The sequence below is a fragment of the Orcinus orca genome, chromosome 7 (assembly GCF_937001465.1).
Source record: "Orcinus orca chromosome 7, mOrcOrc1.1, whole genome shotgun sequence".
Classification (NCBI taxonomy): domain Eukaryota; kingdom Metazoa; phylum Chordata; class Mammalia; order Artiodactyla; family Delphinidae; genus Orcinus; species Orcinus orca.
In genome coordinates, this window is record NC_064565.1 from 117,341,348 (window position 1) to 117,357,027 (window position 15,680).

The following is a 15,680-nucleotide window of genomic DNA, read 5'->3' on the forward strand; positions in this document are numbered from 1 at the left end:
CAGGATCTCTGTCAGTGATTTCCAATCTGCTGTGATCAGACAACAGAAAACACGGACATAGGGAGCTACGGCATGTCATGTGAACATTATTTTCGGCACACACGGTTCTTAGAACTATTTTGATTATGTTTCAGTGGGATCTGTCTTGCTACCCATCTGTGACGTCAGTGACTCGTGGATCTAAGAGTCTGTATCTCATCACCCTAGTAATTTGCAATCATCATCATCACCCAGACTTCCTTTGGAAACCGTTTTCCGTTTTGCCATAACATAAAGATACAGCCTTCATTGGGTTTATGACAAATAATTTTCTAGATACAGCAGATTTGGAACATAAAAATATCGTATCAGGAAAATCCTTTCCATCTTTAAATGCTCCCAATGCATACTCATGTGTGAGAGGGAATCCATCTCTCTCTCTTTCTCTGTTTTTCTCCCATTTCCATCTGGATTTGCTCACCAGAATCTTCAGAGGTATTGGAGCAAAATAAATAAATAAGTAAAGCTTCTGAATCAAGAGTGGGACAACCAGGACAGAACGTAAACTGGATTTTCTAGACTTTCTTTCATGGGCAAACATCCTTTAGACAGAGCATCTAAGCTTGCTGGTAGAGTGTCTCAGGCCCCCCCTTCAAAATCCTTCAACTAAAGAGAGCCCATCCTCTTTCTATAGCTTATTGCCACGCTCTGGAGTTCAGATCGGGCCATCTGCCTGCCAAAGTGGTGTTGGGGGGGAAGAGGGAGCCCGGAACAGTCGGAGAGCGTTACCTGGCTGGGCGAGTGGTACTTCCTCCACACCTCCACTAACATAAGTGGTTAGGGGCTGAATCAGCTGCTGAGGCAAAGCAGGCAGGGAGCTGAAATCATCCATGAGATACACCAGGCTCGGGTTAAAAGCTATCTGCTCAAGCTCTGCCTTATTGGCCTGGCTAGCGCCCACACAAAAGGTCAGGATGCCTGCACGTGCTAGGGCGTTGGCAGCTTGCAAATAAGAGTCCTCAGACTGCCCGGCTGTGAACAAGAGCAGGAGTTGCGGCACACGGTCCCGGATCCTGCTGCCGCCAGCTTCGGTGAAGTGGTTGTCATGGACATAGCTTAGGGCTGCGCCCGTGTTCAGGCCCAAACCCCCCTTGAGCTGCAGCTGCCTCAGATGAGCTAGCAATTCTGACTTGGTCTGGTAGGTGTTTAGAGAGAACTCCGTCACCGGAGTGTCACTAAATTGCACTAAACCGACACGAATATTGTCGCTTCCAACATCAAGGCTGTTAACTACATTCATGACAAAGTCCCGCACGTAAGGGAAATTGGTCTTTCCAACGTTGAACGATCCATCCAAAAGAAAGATGATATCCCTTTTGTTTACGTGAACTGCAGTGGAGCACAGAAAACAAAGTGAGACATACACAACCACAGAGGGCTTCCTCATGTGTGCCCACAGCCCAGGCACACATGCCAACATGTAGAACACAGAGAACATCAGTGAGGCCAAGCACGTCCATCTCATAAAATGTGGCATAAAGCTGCGTATTTCCCTCCAGTGGGGGCTGGTGTTTGTGAGGAGAATTGATAGCTGACATTACAAAACAAGTGGGCTCACAGAGAGATGTAGTGCCAAAAGCTAGAATGTTTACAACCAACCAAAGTGATCAGAATCCTTGAAACAGAACATTCCTTCCCTGGAAATGAATTCTGCAAGGGTGTTGCTCCTTCTGCATCACTCAGCTTATGACCACGGTCAGAGCCAGGTTTACCTGGGCGAGACTGGGTCCCCCTGGGTTTCCCTCTACACATTTACAGATAAATTTCCACTTACAGATAGATTAGAAGGGTGAGCCCAAGTTAACCTGAGAACATGAGTTCCCTAAGGCTAAAAAAAATCGACAAAATTAGGCTGTTCTCATCTTGAAATATTCCTAGGGAGGCCCACTTGTCATTCTCTACCGACTCTCCCATAGAAGAGCCACGGCATTGGCCGGCAATAATCCAACCAGTGCCCACGGGGATTCCTCCTGAGTGAGATCACAGGGTCATGGAAACACCTTAAAATGCAAAGAGACTCCTTGCTATGCTTGGCTGACGTTGTGCTCATGAAGAATCGAAAGTACAATTCTCAGATCAGAGTGTTTTCCCCAACACATGCTACCAAGTTCTTTCCCATCTCTTCCCTGACGTTTCACTAAAATGGAAGCCTAACAACTACTTATATCCTACGTTCTGTCAAATTGAACCTTGGCTCTGAAAGTGTGGATTAGAAGTCTTAAGGAAATAAAAGAGAGAGAGAGAGTGGATTTTAGAAGACCAGAGAGCTTGAGGAGAAAGCATGCATCCATGCACCGTGGGACATGCACCGAACATCCTTCCAGGGGTGAAGCTTGTGAGGCAGAAAAGCTTGTTTCTGTGATATCCATCTTCTTTAAGGACGGTGAATTGCACTGATTCAATTCATAAGCTCATTGACTGTTATCCTGTCTTTAAAAATAACTGTTCAGTGATAACCGTAATAAATGAGGGGTTTGGAGGACCACTGGGTTTTTATCTGCACACGCATCCCCTCACTATGCTTCCCCATTGAAGGAAATCCCTTAAAGAGAGAGCACAGAGGATGAATGCTCAGGTTTGGACCGTTTAGAAGTAAACTGTCTACTTGGGAAAGGAAGAGCCAGGCTTCATCTTGGTGGAGGCGGGAGGGGGCTGGACAGGAGTCACCAGTAGAGACAGAACACTAGGACCTCAAGAGGGATCAGAACAGAGAGGTGATCTCTTGGCCAGAAGCTTCAAAGACAGGCAGTCCCTGGTCCTATAGCCTAAGTCACACGATTCTTATTTTATGACATTTTAAGACATACAGTTGTATCACATGGTGTTTTAAGTCATATATTTCTCAAGTCAGGGTAAAAGGAAACCCGAAATAAATCTTGGTTGCTATGGTTTCCATCATTTAAAAGGTGTCTCTCAGCTGAACACAAATAAAACCTGGGTTTGCTTTTTCCCCAGAGACTCTGCCTGGAGACAGCCCTCTCACGTGTCTGACACCCTCCCCACCGCACCTTCAGTGGTTCCAGTGAGGGTCCTGAGAGGCGCCAGCAAGCCAGGCAGCACACCCTGCAACGGGGCGGCTCGGAACTCGGCAGGAATGAACACCAGGGAGGAATCGAAAGCGATCTCTTCTAGCTCAGCCCGGTCGGCCACCTTGCTCCCGACGGCAAAGGCCATGATGCCGCTTCTCTTCAGCTCCTGGGCAGGCTGGCTGACTTCATCTAAGGACTTACCACCTGTAATCAGCACCAAAAGCTTAGGGACCCCCTCGGCGGCCCGATAGCCGGCCGCCTCCGTGAACAGGTTGTTCCGAACAAAGTCCAGAGCAGAGCCTGTGTACGAGGCCGAGCCATCCATGGACTTCATCTTCCTCACGGCGGTTATGACCTCCCTCTTGGTGGGGTAGGTATTGAAATAAAACTCCGGCCTCACTGTGTCTGCATACTGAGCCACTGCCACTTGGATATAATCCTGTCCGATCTCCAGCCTCTGGATGACCTTGGCAACGAAGTCGCGGATTGCATTGAAGCTGACCAGTCCCAGTGCAGAAGAGCCATCCACCAGGAAAACTATGTCCCTCTTGTTGATTTCAATGACTGTAGGTAGCAACGTGACAAGGTGAGTAGGATAGCCTTACGCATCACATTCAGTATGACTCTCTACACAGCTAACACCACCCAAGGGGAGTTCCCTTTGCCCTGGCCAATGTCAAGTCCATGGGAGCCCCTGAGGAATTTGTCCTAACACACACATTAGTTATAGCTGCGCTAGTTATAGCTTCCCTACGGCTGGCAAGTGGGGCTCCCCGAACCCCCACCCTCTCTTAGTACTTTTTACAAAACAGTTGCACAAAAATCAACGTAGATTTATTCAACACTTATTTACCCTATTGTCACTAAAAATGTCAGCAAGCTCTTTTCTACCATAAATCCATAGCTTGGGTTTTAGAGGTGAGAACGAAGCCATAGCTCAAATAATTAAAGAAGCAGTCAGTGTCTGCTCGGAGAGCCCTGTGCTTCACAATCCTGGTTTCATGAACACCTATTGCCAAGTGCAAAACTTGAACAAGCATAAGCACCTCTATTCCTTTCGGTACCCTTGTCCCTGCCTTGATTTTTTCAGGCAAGGAAAAAAAAAACACCAATTATTTGGCATCCTAAACTTATAAAAAGGAAATCAATGTCAAAACCAGGAAGTGGCCTGGAAGTATTTGCATTTAAGAGAGAGGCGTTGTGCAGGTCCCACGTTACATGTTAAGGTTATGACAACCCAAAGACAAATCACAAAGCAAAAACACCTTAACAAGATCACTGCCTCCAAGTGACTATGAACTTGCGTCCACCTGCTGTATCGACACCCAGGCAGCACACCTGAGTCTCAGGAACTGAGGCTCATATCGGACCACAGCACCCCATCCAGAAAACGGAGAAGGCTTCCAAGACTCGTAAGATCGTAAATGGCTCAAGCAGAGGCAGGAGTGTTTGCAATTTATTAAATGATCATCTGCATATGAGGAGGCCTCGTTACCCCCTGCAGTCAGATGGATGGCACGTAACACTTTAGTTCACTTGACGTTTGATTATATTGACAGCACTGGTCCAAACTCTCCTCTTTAAGAGAAAACATGTTAATGTACCATAGATACAAAGCATTCAGGGACAGGCGCGTGGAGACCACTGCTTTGGCATTGAGTCGTGGTGTAAACAGTGAATTCCAAGTCCTCCAGCTCTCCATCGAAGCCTGCAGACACATGGATTCTCCCTACCTGGGGGCAGGGGGGGGGGGGCGCTGCTGAGAGACCCTGAGGGCCACACCCCCTGCTTCCTCCCTCTCCCTCTCTCCATATACACCTAAAAGCCATATACACAGCTGTGCAGCTAACCACATGTGTGCTTTCTAGACACATACAAGGAGAGCGAGCTCACCTGGAAACACCCACTCTCACAACGCGCCTTCCATACCGTGGATGTAGGAGTTGAAACGATAAATGCAGAGCTTCCTGAATTCAATAAGGTGAATGCAACACATGGATAGATGGAGAGGAAGGCAGATCCCTTTCACCCCCCAGTCTCTGGGCTGACTCACTCCCACCTCATCTCCTCCCTCCCCCTCCAGTAAGAGTTCTCCTCTTCCTGCTGCGAGATGCCAAAAGAGCCGTCTCCCCTCTTTCACACGGTTCTGCTGGGGCTGGGTGTGAACACCCTTACCACGGTGACCCTGAAGGTCCTGTAACCAGTCGACTGAGGCCCTCACCTCCCTATTGACCCAAGGACGCCAAGCCCCTGCAAGCCCAGGACCGGTGGCGGTCCTCACTCTCCCACTCTCCTGTTCCCAAGCAAAATCTCCTCCAGCAAACGTCCAGCCCCCATCGCCCTTCCTCGCTGCTGTCTTCCTCTGCACCCTCCTCTTAGGGTGACTCAAGGCTACTCCTAGGTGATTCTTCTCAGTGACTTGGGGACCCTGACCTCCAATAAAGCAGGTCCTCCTGTCCCCCCCAGCTTCACTGAAAAAGATAGAAGCCACTGGAGGACTTCACCCAAGCTGGTGATGCGTGCGCCCTAACCCAGAGGCTTCTCCAGGCTTCCAGGCACCAGTGAGCTCCAGCCCCGCCTCCCCCTGACAGTCCTGGGTGCGGCCAGGTTCCCTCGTGCTGCACGACTGACCGCCACACCTGGCACCTTGTTCCTTCTGCTTCTGTCCTGCAGCTCCTCACAGCAGCCTTCCCTGGCCACTTGACCTACAGCTCTCTCTCCCCCTTCTTTCCCTGACAGCCCCCTTTAGCGTCCTCATCTGTCACGCTCTGGGAGTAGTTTTCTGGTTGTTGGTTTACGTTTTCGTGATCTATCTCCCCATTATACTGCAACGAGCCAGCAGCCACATCAGTCTGGGTCCCCAGTGCTTGGCCTGGTGTCCAGCACATACCTGAGAGCCAAGAATATCTGTTGAATATTTACAGATGAAGCACAAAGATTAAAGACGGTTTTGTAAGTGAGGAGTGAAAGTCAGCTAGGGAAAGCTGAAATAAGGGCCTGGACTGCCATAGATAAAAATGAACTTGAAACTTCTCCTGGAACAAAAATATCCTTTCGTCCTCTGTCATCAATTCAAAAAACTGGAGCCCAGAAAGTCTGTGTGGGCTGCCCAGGATCACACAGCTCGTTAACATAAGACCTGGGACCAAAGGCCCGCTCTTCGGACAGCAGCCATGGCGCTCTCTGAGTGTTTACAAAACCTATGGAAGTCATTCTTTTGTTTCCAAAACCATGCAAGCCCATGGTTTCCAAAACCATGCAATCTATCTAATATTGATAGATTGTATTCCAATCAGAGGGAAGTCTGGAAATATCAAGAGAATTTTCTGGATGCAATTTTGCATCAATCCTTAATTTACCCCACCCAGCAATATGCCTAAAACCATTAATAATAAAATCCCTGACGGATGGGTGAGATCACCAGTGATGTAACCTGGTCCACCTGGATCTGCCAGATTTTTACCTGCCGCAGCATCAAGCACCACTGGGTTCTTACTGAAATTTTTAAATACACTTCCCGCCTCCCACGTCCGTGAAATGTGTTTTCTTATCTGACTTGCTCAGCTTTATATGTTATTTTAAAATGACTCCAGTCGGGCTCTTTTGCCAAAGGCCTCCCATCTGAGTGTATAATCTCTCCGTCAACAGAGCTACTCTACAACTCAGTAAACACAGGAAAAACGGTTTTCATAAACATCCCCCCAAGCGAGTGCTTTGTTATTTCTTACCTCCAGAAATGCCACTCCTGCTACGCATCACAAAACTGACTTTGGGGAGACAGTTCTCACATGTCAGCACACTCTAACGGGCTGACTTTTAGAGCTCAATGCCATTATCCTGGAGTAACTGTCTCAGAACCATAATGACCCCCAGAGATCCATTTTTAGGATGACTGCATTATAAGTAGATCATACGACGATGTTTAATAACCAACGTAACAGGTTTGCCGAATTAGCCCTAAAAGCACACTTTCTTGACAACTCATGCTCTACAAAGAACTTTCCACTCAATCACAGATCTCTGTTTTTTTTGGAACACTGCAACCGTCACAGACACCACATCCAAGAACTAGCTCATCGTGGAAGGACTCGGCTGTGGGTACTTACAGGTTCTCCCGAGGCGAATCATTCTGCAAGGTGCCCACCTGACTTCTACAAAAACACACACAGACAGCCCACTACCACACAGATGGTGAGAAAAGCATACGTACCTTGGGTGACAATGGTTGGCGGTTGCAAGACAATGTGCCTTTGGGCCACGCCAACAATGTACGGCAGTAATTGCTCCTGGACGAGCCCAAAGCTACGGAATTCCGGGACAGTAAACACCAAGTTGTCATTGGTAGCTATGTGCTGAAGCTCTGCCTTGGAGGCGGCCTGGGCTCCGAGGCCAAACGAGAAAATGCTAGCCTGCTTCAGTGCTATGACCGCGTCTCGGATTTCATCACTAGAAGGCCCAGCACTTATGAGGACCAGCACCTGGGGAACCCCTTCCTCCACTCGGCTGCCCCCTGCCCGGGTGAAGTGATTCTCCAGCACAAAATCAAGGGCCAGGCCGACATTGGCCAACTCCCCACCGATGAACCCCAGGGCTTTCACTGCGTCCAGAACCTGAGCCTTGGTGGAATAGCTGTTTAAGGAGAACAGCGTTCTGGGCTCATCGCTATACTGGACCACCCCCACTTGGATCTGCTGAGTTCCAACTGAGAGTCTCTCAAGGAGATTTACAAGGAAGTCGCGAATGACTGCGAAATTGACACTTCCGGTGTTGTTTGATCCATCAATTAGGAAAATAATGTCAGCAGAGTCTTGTGCTTTAAAAGAGAGAAATGCAAAAAATGTGAAAGCATTAGAACAAGTGACCACATGCACCGTTCAGTGTTCTGACATGTTTCTTGGGAAACCAATAAGAAACACGAAATATGGACAAACAAAACACACGTTGATTAAGGAATGTGAAATTCTCTTTTAGTTCTGCATTCTGAATGGATAAGAGGCAACTTCTTAACATCATTTCTTAACAGAAATGATGGTGTTTAGTAGGGCATTTGATATCAAATTTTCTTCTGTGCCATCTTTGTAGTCAAATTGCAACACGTATTCAATTTCTGGGTATATTCTGAAATTTTCTGCTGAATTTGGAGGGAACTGTAGCTGCATGGAATTATGCATTACCATACCTACAGGAGAAAGTAAAGGAGTATATTAACGAAGGTCCAAAGATGATTTCTAATTTGAGGACATTTCTCTTATAATCCTCAAGTCATTATAAGAATTTTCTTTGTCCAAATCCACAGCACAAGACAGAATCCCAGATTTAGGGTTTGGTGATTCATCATCCCAGTATGTTAAACACTTGATTCCTTGAGCAACTGTTGTTCCTTCTTTTTTACTTTAAAAACCAAAGTGGCTGTGTATCTACCACTTTGGGAATACGAAAAGAAGAACTCAAACAACATTTACGGTTTTGATTCAAAAATGCTCTGATACATTTTGGTTTGATTTTTGTTTCTCAAATGACGTTTAGTTGCGTGAAACTCAAATGCAAGTCTGGGATTCAGCTAAGTGTTCTCTTCATTTATTTTTGCCATTGCCTCTATATTCAATCACACAATGCAGAACAATGTTAAGCAGAGTGATATGAAACCAGTCATGACATAATTATCCAACCTTATTTTTATGACATCGTAGACCGGATGCCTGGCAAGCCCATGGGCATCTAGTAAACCCTGAATCAGAATTAGCTCCGGAGTTATACAAATGGACATAAAAAGGCTGACCAAGATCTCTTTGCTCCCCACAATGGCAAACATGACACTTCCATTCTGTTACTGAGAATGGGGGTTTCATAGAAGCACTGAGCAAGGAATAGCAATCAATAAACTATGAACCTGGGTGGAATATTTCAAAGGCTCATCTGCTAGAATGTTTAAATCTGGCTGAGTTAAACGATATGAAAAGTAAAATTATTCTAGCAAATATATTTTAATAACCTAAGTAGATGTTAGGAATAGGAAGAGATTTTATGTGAGCATATATGGTATTTATATTCTGGATTTTAGGAAGCTATGTTTGGAGTATAATTGTAATATTATACATACAATCATTCATTCTGATATTTTTAATGACAGTGAACATTTTATACATAAAATTAATTTTTCCTGGTACCAACAAAATTGCTTTTATTTCCACAATGGAAACAGGATACAAATCTTGTCTCATGGAATTAAGGAATTTTGCTATAGTGAAATGATGTTCTTACCCAAGCTCTCCCCTTGGGGAATCTTAGCCAAGGATGGCTGCAGTTGGGATTACTGGAATCAGAACTGCTCTCTTTCTCCCCTTACATACATGAAACCCCTAACAGCAATTTTGTAGAGGGATTCCTTTCATAGGGAAAGATACTAATGTGAAAATATCTTGTAAGGTTTTATAAGATATTAACTTAGCATTTGCTAAGAATTGCAAAGCATTTCCTACTCTTTAACCAAACCGCAAGGTTCCTGAAGGATCTTATGGGATGGTGCGGTGTCAGCAGTGTGAATTATGTTGCAAGCCATAGAAATGGCCCACATGGTGCCGGGAGCTCCAGGTTCAGCAAACCATACCACAAAATTCCTCAACACTTCCCAGGCCTAAACCAATGACCCTGAGGGACAAAGGAAGATTTGCCCCTTACTCAACAAACCGAGACCTTTAAAGGAAGGACTAACTCTGAACCTAAGATCAATAAAAGAAGAATGATCCCTAAATCACAGATGACTCATTCCTTATTAATTTATTATGTACTTTTTGATTGCGGTTCACAATAGAATAAATAAAATAAACAAACACTGAGGGAAAACCCTTGATTACTGCTCTTCTAAAAAGCTGAACCACAGCAGGTCATAGAAAAATGTTGGATAATTTGTCATCACTGAAAAAACCACGTTGTCCTCTTATGCACACAATGATGGGACACACAAGGGCATGCTGTTATCCAGGAGAGCCGAAGCCTCAGACAGACACAAGAGAGACCGGTTCCTGTGTACAGCAAGGCATACCAGGGATCGATATTAACTCTAAGAGGAATCAGGTCTTTCTAAAATTCAAAATGTGAAGTTGTCTGGTTTTCTGCTTTTATGGCTCACGTATCACACCATCTGTGGCATTTTCTATGGAAAAGTTTCGAAACAGCCATGGAAAAATCATAGGTTCCTTCAACATCGTTGGAAACACTACTTTCCTGAGCACACTGGTGTGGGCACAATGCTTTCCTTAGCTCATGGGATGCTTCCTTTTTCCAAGCAAAATTTAAAAGATCACATTTGTATTTCCTATGCAAACACAAAACTGCAGATAGGTTTTGCGAGTTTTCTAAATCTTTATATTTTGCAAAGAAAAGAAAGTTCATCCTCACGGATACATAGGTCACCTTTAGCTCTTGCTCTAGTAAAGCTTTTGTATTTTATATCCATTGATAAAAGGGATTTAAAAAAACACAACTTTCAGTGATTACTTGAGTACAGTTCATTTAGAACAGCGCCATCATATATATATTCATGGGGAAAAGTTACCTACCTAGTGGGCAGGAAATGGAAAGAAATGGCCCTAACTTATTAGCAATCTCCATAATGCCTTCCTGACTACCTTTCCCAAAAACTATAAGCAGAGAATTTTTATTATTATTTTTTTTTTTTTTGCTATGGAACATGCAGTGGGACATGATACTGGCAGAATTGCAGAGTGAAGTTAATTAGAAAAGACAACATAAATGGATTAATATCCCACCCCGGTGCTGCTAGCGGCTTGGACACTAGAAGACAGAGATGCTTTCTTGGCATAAAAACAAAGGTTTTGTCATTTGTGTGGAAACAGACTATGTTGACAGGCTCATTTAGCATTCATATGGTAATCTAATCGTTTATCCATTTATATAACGGTTAAACATAATGGCAAACTCATCCACCCTTTTTCCTGAATTGGCCAAAACACCAATAAAGAGAAGATGTTCCATTTCTCACCTGATCCCTTTCATTGTTTTTGACATGGATGAGTTATTATCCCTATATTCAGAAAAGCGATGATTAGTGGATTATTGATGCTGAGCACATTGTAGCCAATGGAAAAGGTCATTAGAGCTGCCATCTTGTAACCTCCTTGTAACCTGCAGTGCTTGGTTTGGGGTGCTTTCAGGGTCCACCTTCTTTTCCTGTAATCTGGCAGGATCGACACCCGTGTCATAATGCAGAGGTGAGACACATCATTTGAAGTAGGGAATGCTATTCAGGTTTAATGCAAATAATCCAGACTGTGCATTACGCCTCTCTTAGAAGTAGACCCACTGGTAGGGTCATGAGCCCTCCCACCCCATCAAAGCTGAAATCACGGATAACCATTGGGGAAACCATTTTAATCTCCTGAAACGCCTCGGGGTTGGTTAGTTCTGTAACCCTTCTCTTAACCACGATCTGCCTGCCCGGCTCCTATCTAATGACATCTACCCATCTTGCTCCCCACTCCCTGTTTTCAGAATCTGTCTTATGAAAAACTGATGTCTAGTACTATTTGCCTAAAAACACCATTATTCTGATCATAATCCAGAAAGCCTTTCTCTGGACTCCTCCTCAACTGCCTCTAGGTCTCTTCTGCCTCTTCCCGGCCCCTGCTCCTCTGGCTTTCCAGAAGTCTCCCAGCCCCTTCCAGCTCTCATCTGCTTCCCTGCCCAGCCAGGTCCCCAAGGCGGGCTATTTCAGGAATTTACTAGCTACCGTCTTAGCAATGATAAATTTCCTTCCCAGGAAGATCTTCTTGCCCCTCTATCATCCTCTCTTTGCAAGCTCCAACCTGGTAGCTTTTTTCTTCCAAGAGTGCCTGAGATATCTTCAGAACACCAGGGAACCACGCTCATGGACAAGACCCCAGGCTGTGGTCTCTGATGACAACTGAACATCACTGCAAGTCAGCAGTTTCTTCTTGATCCTTTTTTGTGATCCTTTCCTCCTAGCCCTGTTGCAGCTGTTCAAAAATAACTTCGATTCCTCCAAACTCCCAAGCACCACTGCTTCTCTCCCTCTGCCATCTTCTCTTATTGGATGATTGATGCCAACTCAACCTGAACACTCTCAACGTCTCCCCTTTCCACCTCAGTATCTTAGAAATATGATACCCTTCTCCTCCTTTCCCTTCATCTTGTGGGACACACATCTCTCCTTCTGGAGCTCATCTCTTGCTTGAGCTCTCCCACCCTAGCTTTCTGCCCATTCTCCTAGAATTCTCTCCTACCCACAGTCAGTTGGCGACATGGACTCATTTGGGGACACAGGGAGTTCCCTCTGTCCTACTCGTTGCTGATGAGGAAGCCTAGCCCTGGTCAGAATTGCTGTGGTGCAATACATTTGAAATTTACCTGTGGAATTCCTTCCCTATCAGTCTTTAGGCACTTAGCACTGGCAAGAGAGCTAATAGGTGTGACTGGTTAAGTGACTTGCCGGACAATTAGTTCCATGCACATCAACATGCATGAACACATCCATGTAAAGTCGCTGCATCATCGGTACTTCCAGAGTGGCACTGATGAGGACCATTGGAATCTCAGAAGCATCTCTATGGGCACAGCCATGGTGACAGCATGGAGGAGAAGTGGGAAAACCCACTCCAGAGCCAACATGTAAGGGCCTCCAGCTCTAAAACTCAATTTCTTCAAAATAGATTTGGACTGGATCATCTCTAAGGCCTCTCACAATTCTAATTCCATCAAATCTCTGAAATAAATCCCATTGAGTCAAAGAGAGGAGCTCTGCGTGTTGCTTCACTGGACCCAAAGTGGACCCCCCCCTTCCCCCTCCACTCAAACTCTTTCAGACACGGAGCTTTCTTTAAAGGAAACAGGCTCTCTATCCCAGGAACAATGAAGGGATTTTTGTTAGATACCTGCCCAGCCACGCTGAGTCTGTCTTGTCCAAGGAAGGTAGAAGCAACCTCTTGTGGGGTCATAATATCAGGATGTGCTTTTTTAGAGTTAGAATATTAATTGTCTCAAAAGCAAAGAATTCCTCTTGAAGGTAGATGAATTGCTCTGTTTTGGAAGGAGACTACAGAGAATATTCAAACCTTTGTTTTTAGACCTGTGAACAGGCATCTCTTCCCTAATCCGCCCACCATCTTTTAGCCATAATATTGCCTTAATGCCAGCGGTTGCCAAGCTTATCTCCAAAGAAGAGCAAGGCAGGCAGCAGCTTGGCGATGTTGCCATTACCTGTGATGTCTTTAAGGGTCTCTGTGCCTCCAGCCCTTTCTGGAGTCATGGATGAATGCACACAGGCCACTAAGTTTCCTACTATGTCATGAAGTGAGGTAAAATTCTCTAGGTTGAAAATACGCATATTGAGCGGTTCACTTGCTGTTTCTTTTAACGCTCCTTCATCTGCATCCTCAACTCCAATTGCAAACACGTTAACATCAGCAGATTTAAGTTCCGCTGAAGGCAGAGCAAGGGCATCCTTCGAGTGTCCATCAGTTAACATTACGATAACCTGAGGGACTCCATCACTGGCCCGGCTTCCGGCAGCCTCAGTGAGGTGATTTTGCATTACGTATTCTAATCCTTTTCCAGTCTGATTGCTTCCCCCAGTATAAGACATGTTGGAAACATGGGAGAGGACTTCTTGTTTAGAACGATACGTATTTAACAGGAACTCGGTATCTGGGCTGCCGTTGAACCAGACCAGAGCAAAACGGAAATCGTTTTCTCCCACAGCTAAAGATTTTATAACATCATATAGAAACTCTTGAACAAGTTGGAAATGTTCCTTTCCAATGCTCCAAAAGGAATCCACTAGAAATATTATATCGGCAGCAGCACCATTTTTGACATCTTTAAAAAAAGACATTGGTTTAGATGTTTCTCCTGTTCAAGAAATGACTTCCCATCAGTGCAAAGCCTTCCTCAACTCATTCAGTTTCCACTCTGCTGTTACTAAATAATTTACACCTCATGTGTGAAACAGGCGGGGACGCTGACTTACCTGAGAAACAGGGACCTGGACACATGGACCCAACAGCTGCCGGTGCCCAGTCATTGACCCAAGTTCCATATGCAATGACTGCCATACATGGACCAGTAGCAGGTTCCACAATGGGGAAAAACATTCCCTGGCATGCCCTTTAACTCTAGATGATTCTTTGTGGTAGTTTGAACCCCAAGACCCACCTGCTCAGGTAGGAAGGATACCCTATCACAGGTAGCCAAGCATCATCTTGGAAATTCCTTCCTCAGCTTTGGGTCTGAAACTGGGCCCCGACAAGATAGAACACTGAAATCTACTACAGTTTTACCTCCCATGCTTTGGGTAATTTGCCAGAAAAATAAGTATTATAAATACATCTTAAGAAGACTTGTATAACTGTAAGGAAGGGCAAAGTCTCATTTTTTTCAGACTTTTTAGCATGAAGAAAGGTACCCTAACTCATCACTACATCTTCAGAGCCATCAAGCCCTCTTAGATGCTGAACAGTATTCATCTCTTTCAAAGATGAATCCAGTTCTCTCTTAAAAGTAGGAGCAAGAGGCTCCAGGTGCCAGGCTGTGGGTGGCTGGGAAGTGCCCTTCTGCACTGGGCCAGGCTGGCTGTGCACAGCAGGCCCCTGGACTCTACTCACCTGGGGCTGACCCGATGCCCCAAGCCATGCTCCCCTGGCACTGAGGTGGTCCTCACCAGGCCGCCATCTAAGAACTACCAGGTCCAGAGGGAGAATCCCCATGAGAAGCTCAGCTCTCCAAGCAAAGGAGAGGGACCCAAGTCACTCCTTCCCAGCTCATAATACATGAACCATTTCTCATTTTTCTAGAACTCTGCAAGCAAGTTCTTAATAGGATGAGTTGGGATCCATTTTTAAGTAGTTTGGGGAAACTGATATTTAAAGATTTGATGATTCTGGATGAAAAACGTCTTTTCCTGTCCAGACTGAGAAAGAAATGGCGACATGTGTGTTTGTTTTTGTTGTTTTTTCAGGGAAAATAATTTTTTGCTCTCAACCATTGTCTTCCCTGGGTTTTATGTGCTCAGACATCAACCAGCGCCAGAAATGTGGGAAAGCTCTTCAGACGGTAAAATATTCTCGACACAAACTTTCTGCTCACACCCAAGGTAAAAACAAACCACTTGCAAACCACCGCCAAGATATCAAACCCAAGTTTCAGTAAAAAGAACCTCTCTCTCACTGGATAAAGAGGAGGAAAAAGTCTGTAAAACAAATGAACATCCTGTAGTCAATGGCTTGGCTATCTCTTCAAAGCTCATCTAAGCTCTATATTCAGCACATGATGCCTAAGATCTAAAATCAGAGAATACTGTTCCTTTTAATGAAATGAAGAGATGTTTCTGGATCTTACCTGCTTGTTGTTGCGCACGAGTAAAGGAAAAGCCTGAGAAAAAAAGGCAAAAGATGGCCACTAAAGGCAAATGCCGATGCTTCCTCATTTTGATTTTGTCTAAGCACCAAGTGAGAACCTACGAGAGAAAACAGGACAAAGGAGAATGATCAGGTATCGACTCCCCGATTACTAACGAATGAATCAAGGATTTATCCCTTTTATGAAAAATAGTTTTGACTAAACATAGACATGAGAATC

General features: G+C 45.1%; 1 protein-coding gene across 7 annotated transcripts in view; it reads right to left on the minus strand.

The window, feature by feature from the left end:
- COL6A3 (collagen type VI alpha 3 chain) overlaps positions 1-15,680 on the minus strand; it is an 86,201-nt gene that overhangs the window by 54,193 nt on the left and 16,328 nt on the right. For 2 of the 7 annotated variants that reach the window (XM_033424518.2, XM_033424522.2), the window contains exons 2-6: positions 15,441-15,558; positions 13,305-13,922; positions 7,279-7,881; positions 3,048-3,632; positions 769-1,368 (exon numbers count right to left, since the gene is read on the minus strand). In XM_033424518.2, coding sequence (XP_033280409.2) covers positions 769-1,368; positions 3,048-3,632; positions 7,279-7,881; positions 13,305-13,922; positions 15,441-15,558 — 2,524 coding nt within the window. Of the gene's footprint in view, positions 1-768; positions 1,369-3,047; positions 3,633-7,278; positions 7,882-13,304; positions 13,923-15,440; positions 15,560-15,680 lie in introns of those variants that run through there. The other 5 variants (XM_033424543.2, XM_049712370.1, XM_033424529.2 and 2 more) reach the window with 4 other exon arrangements.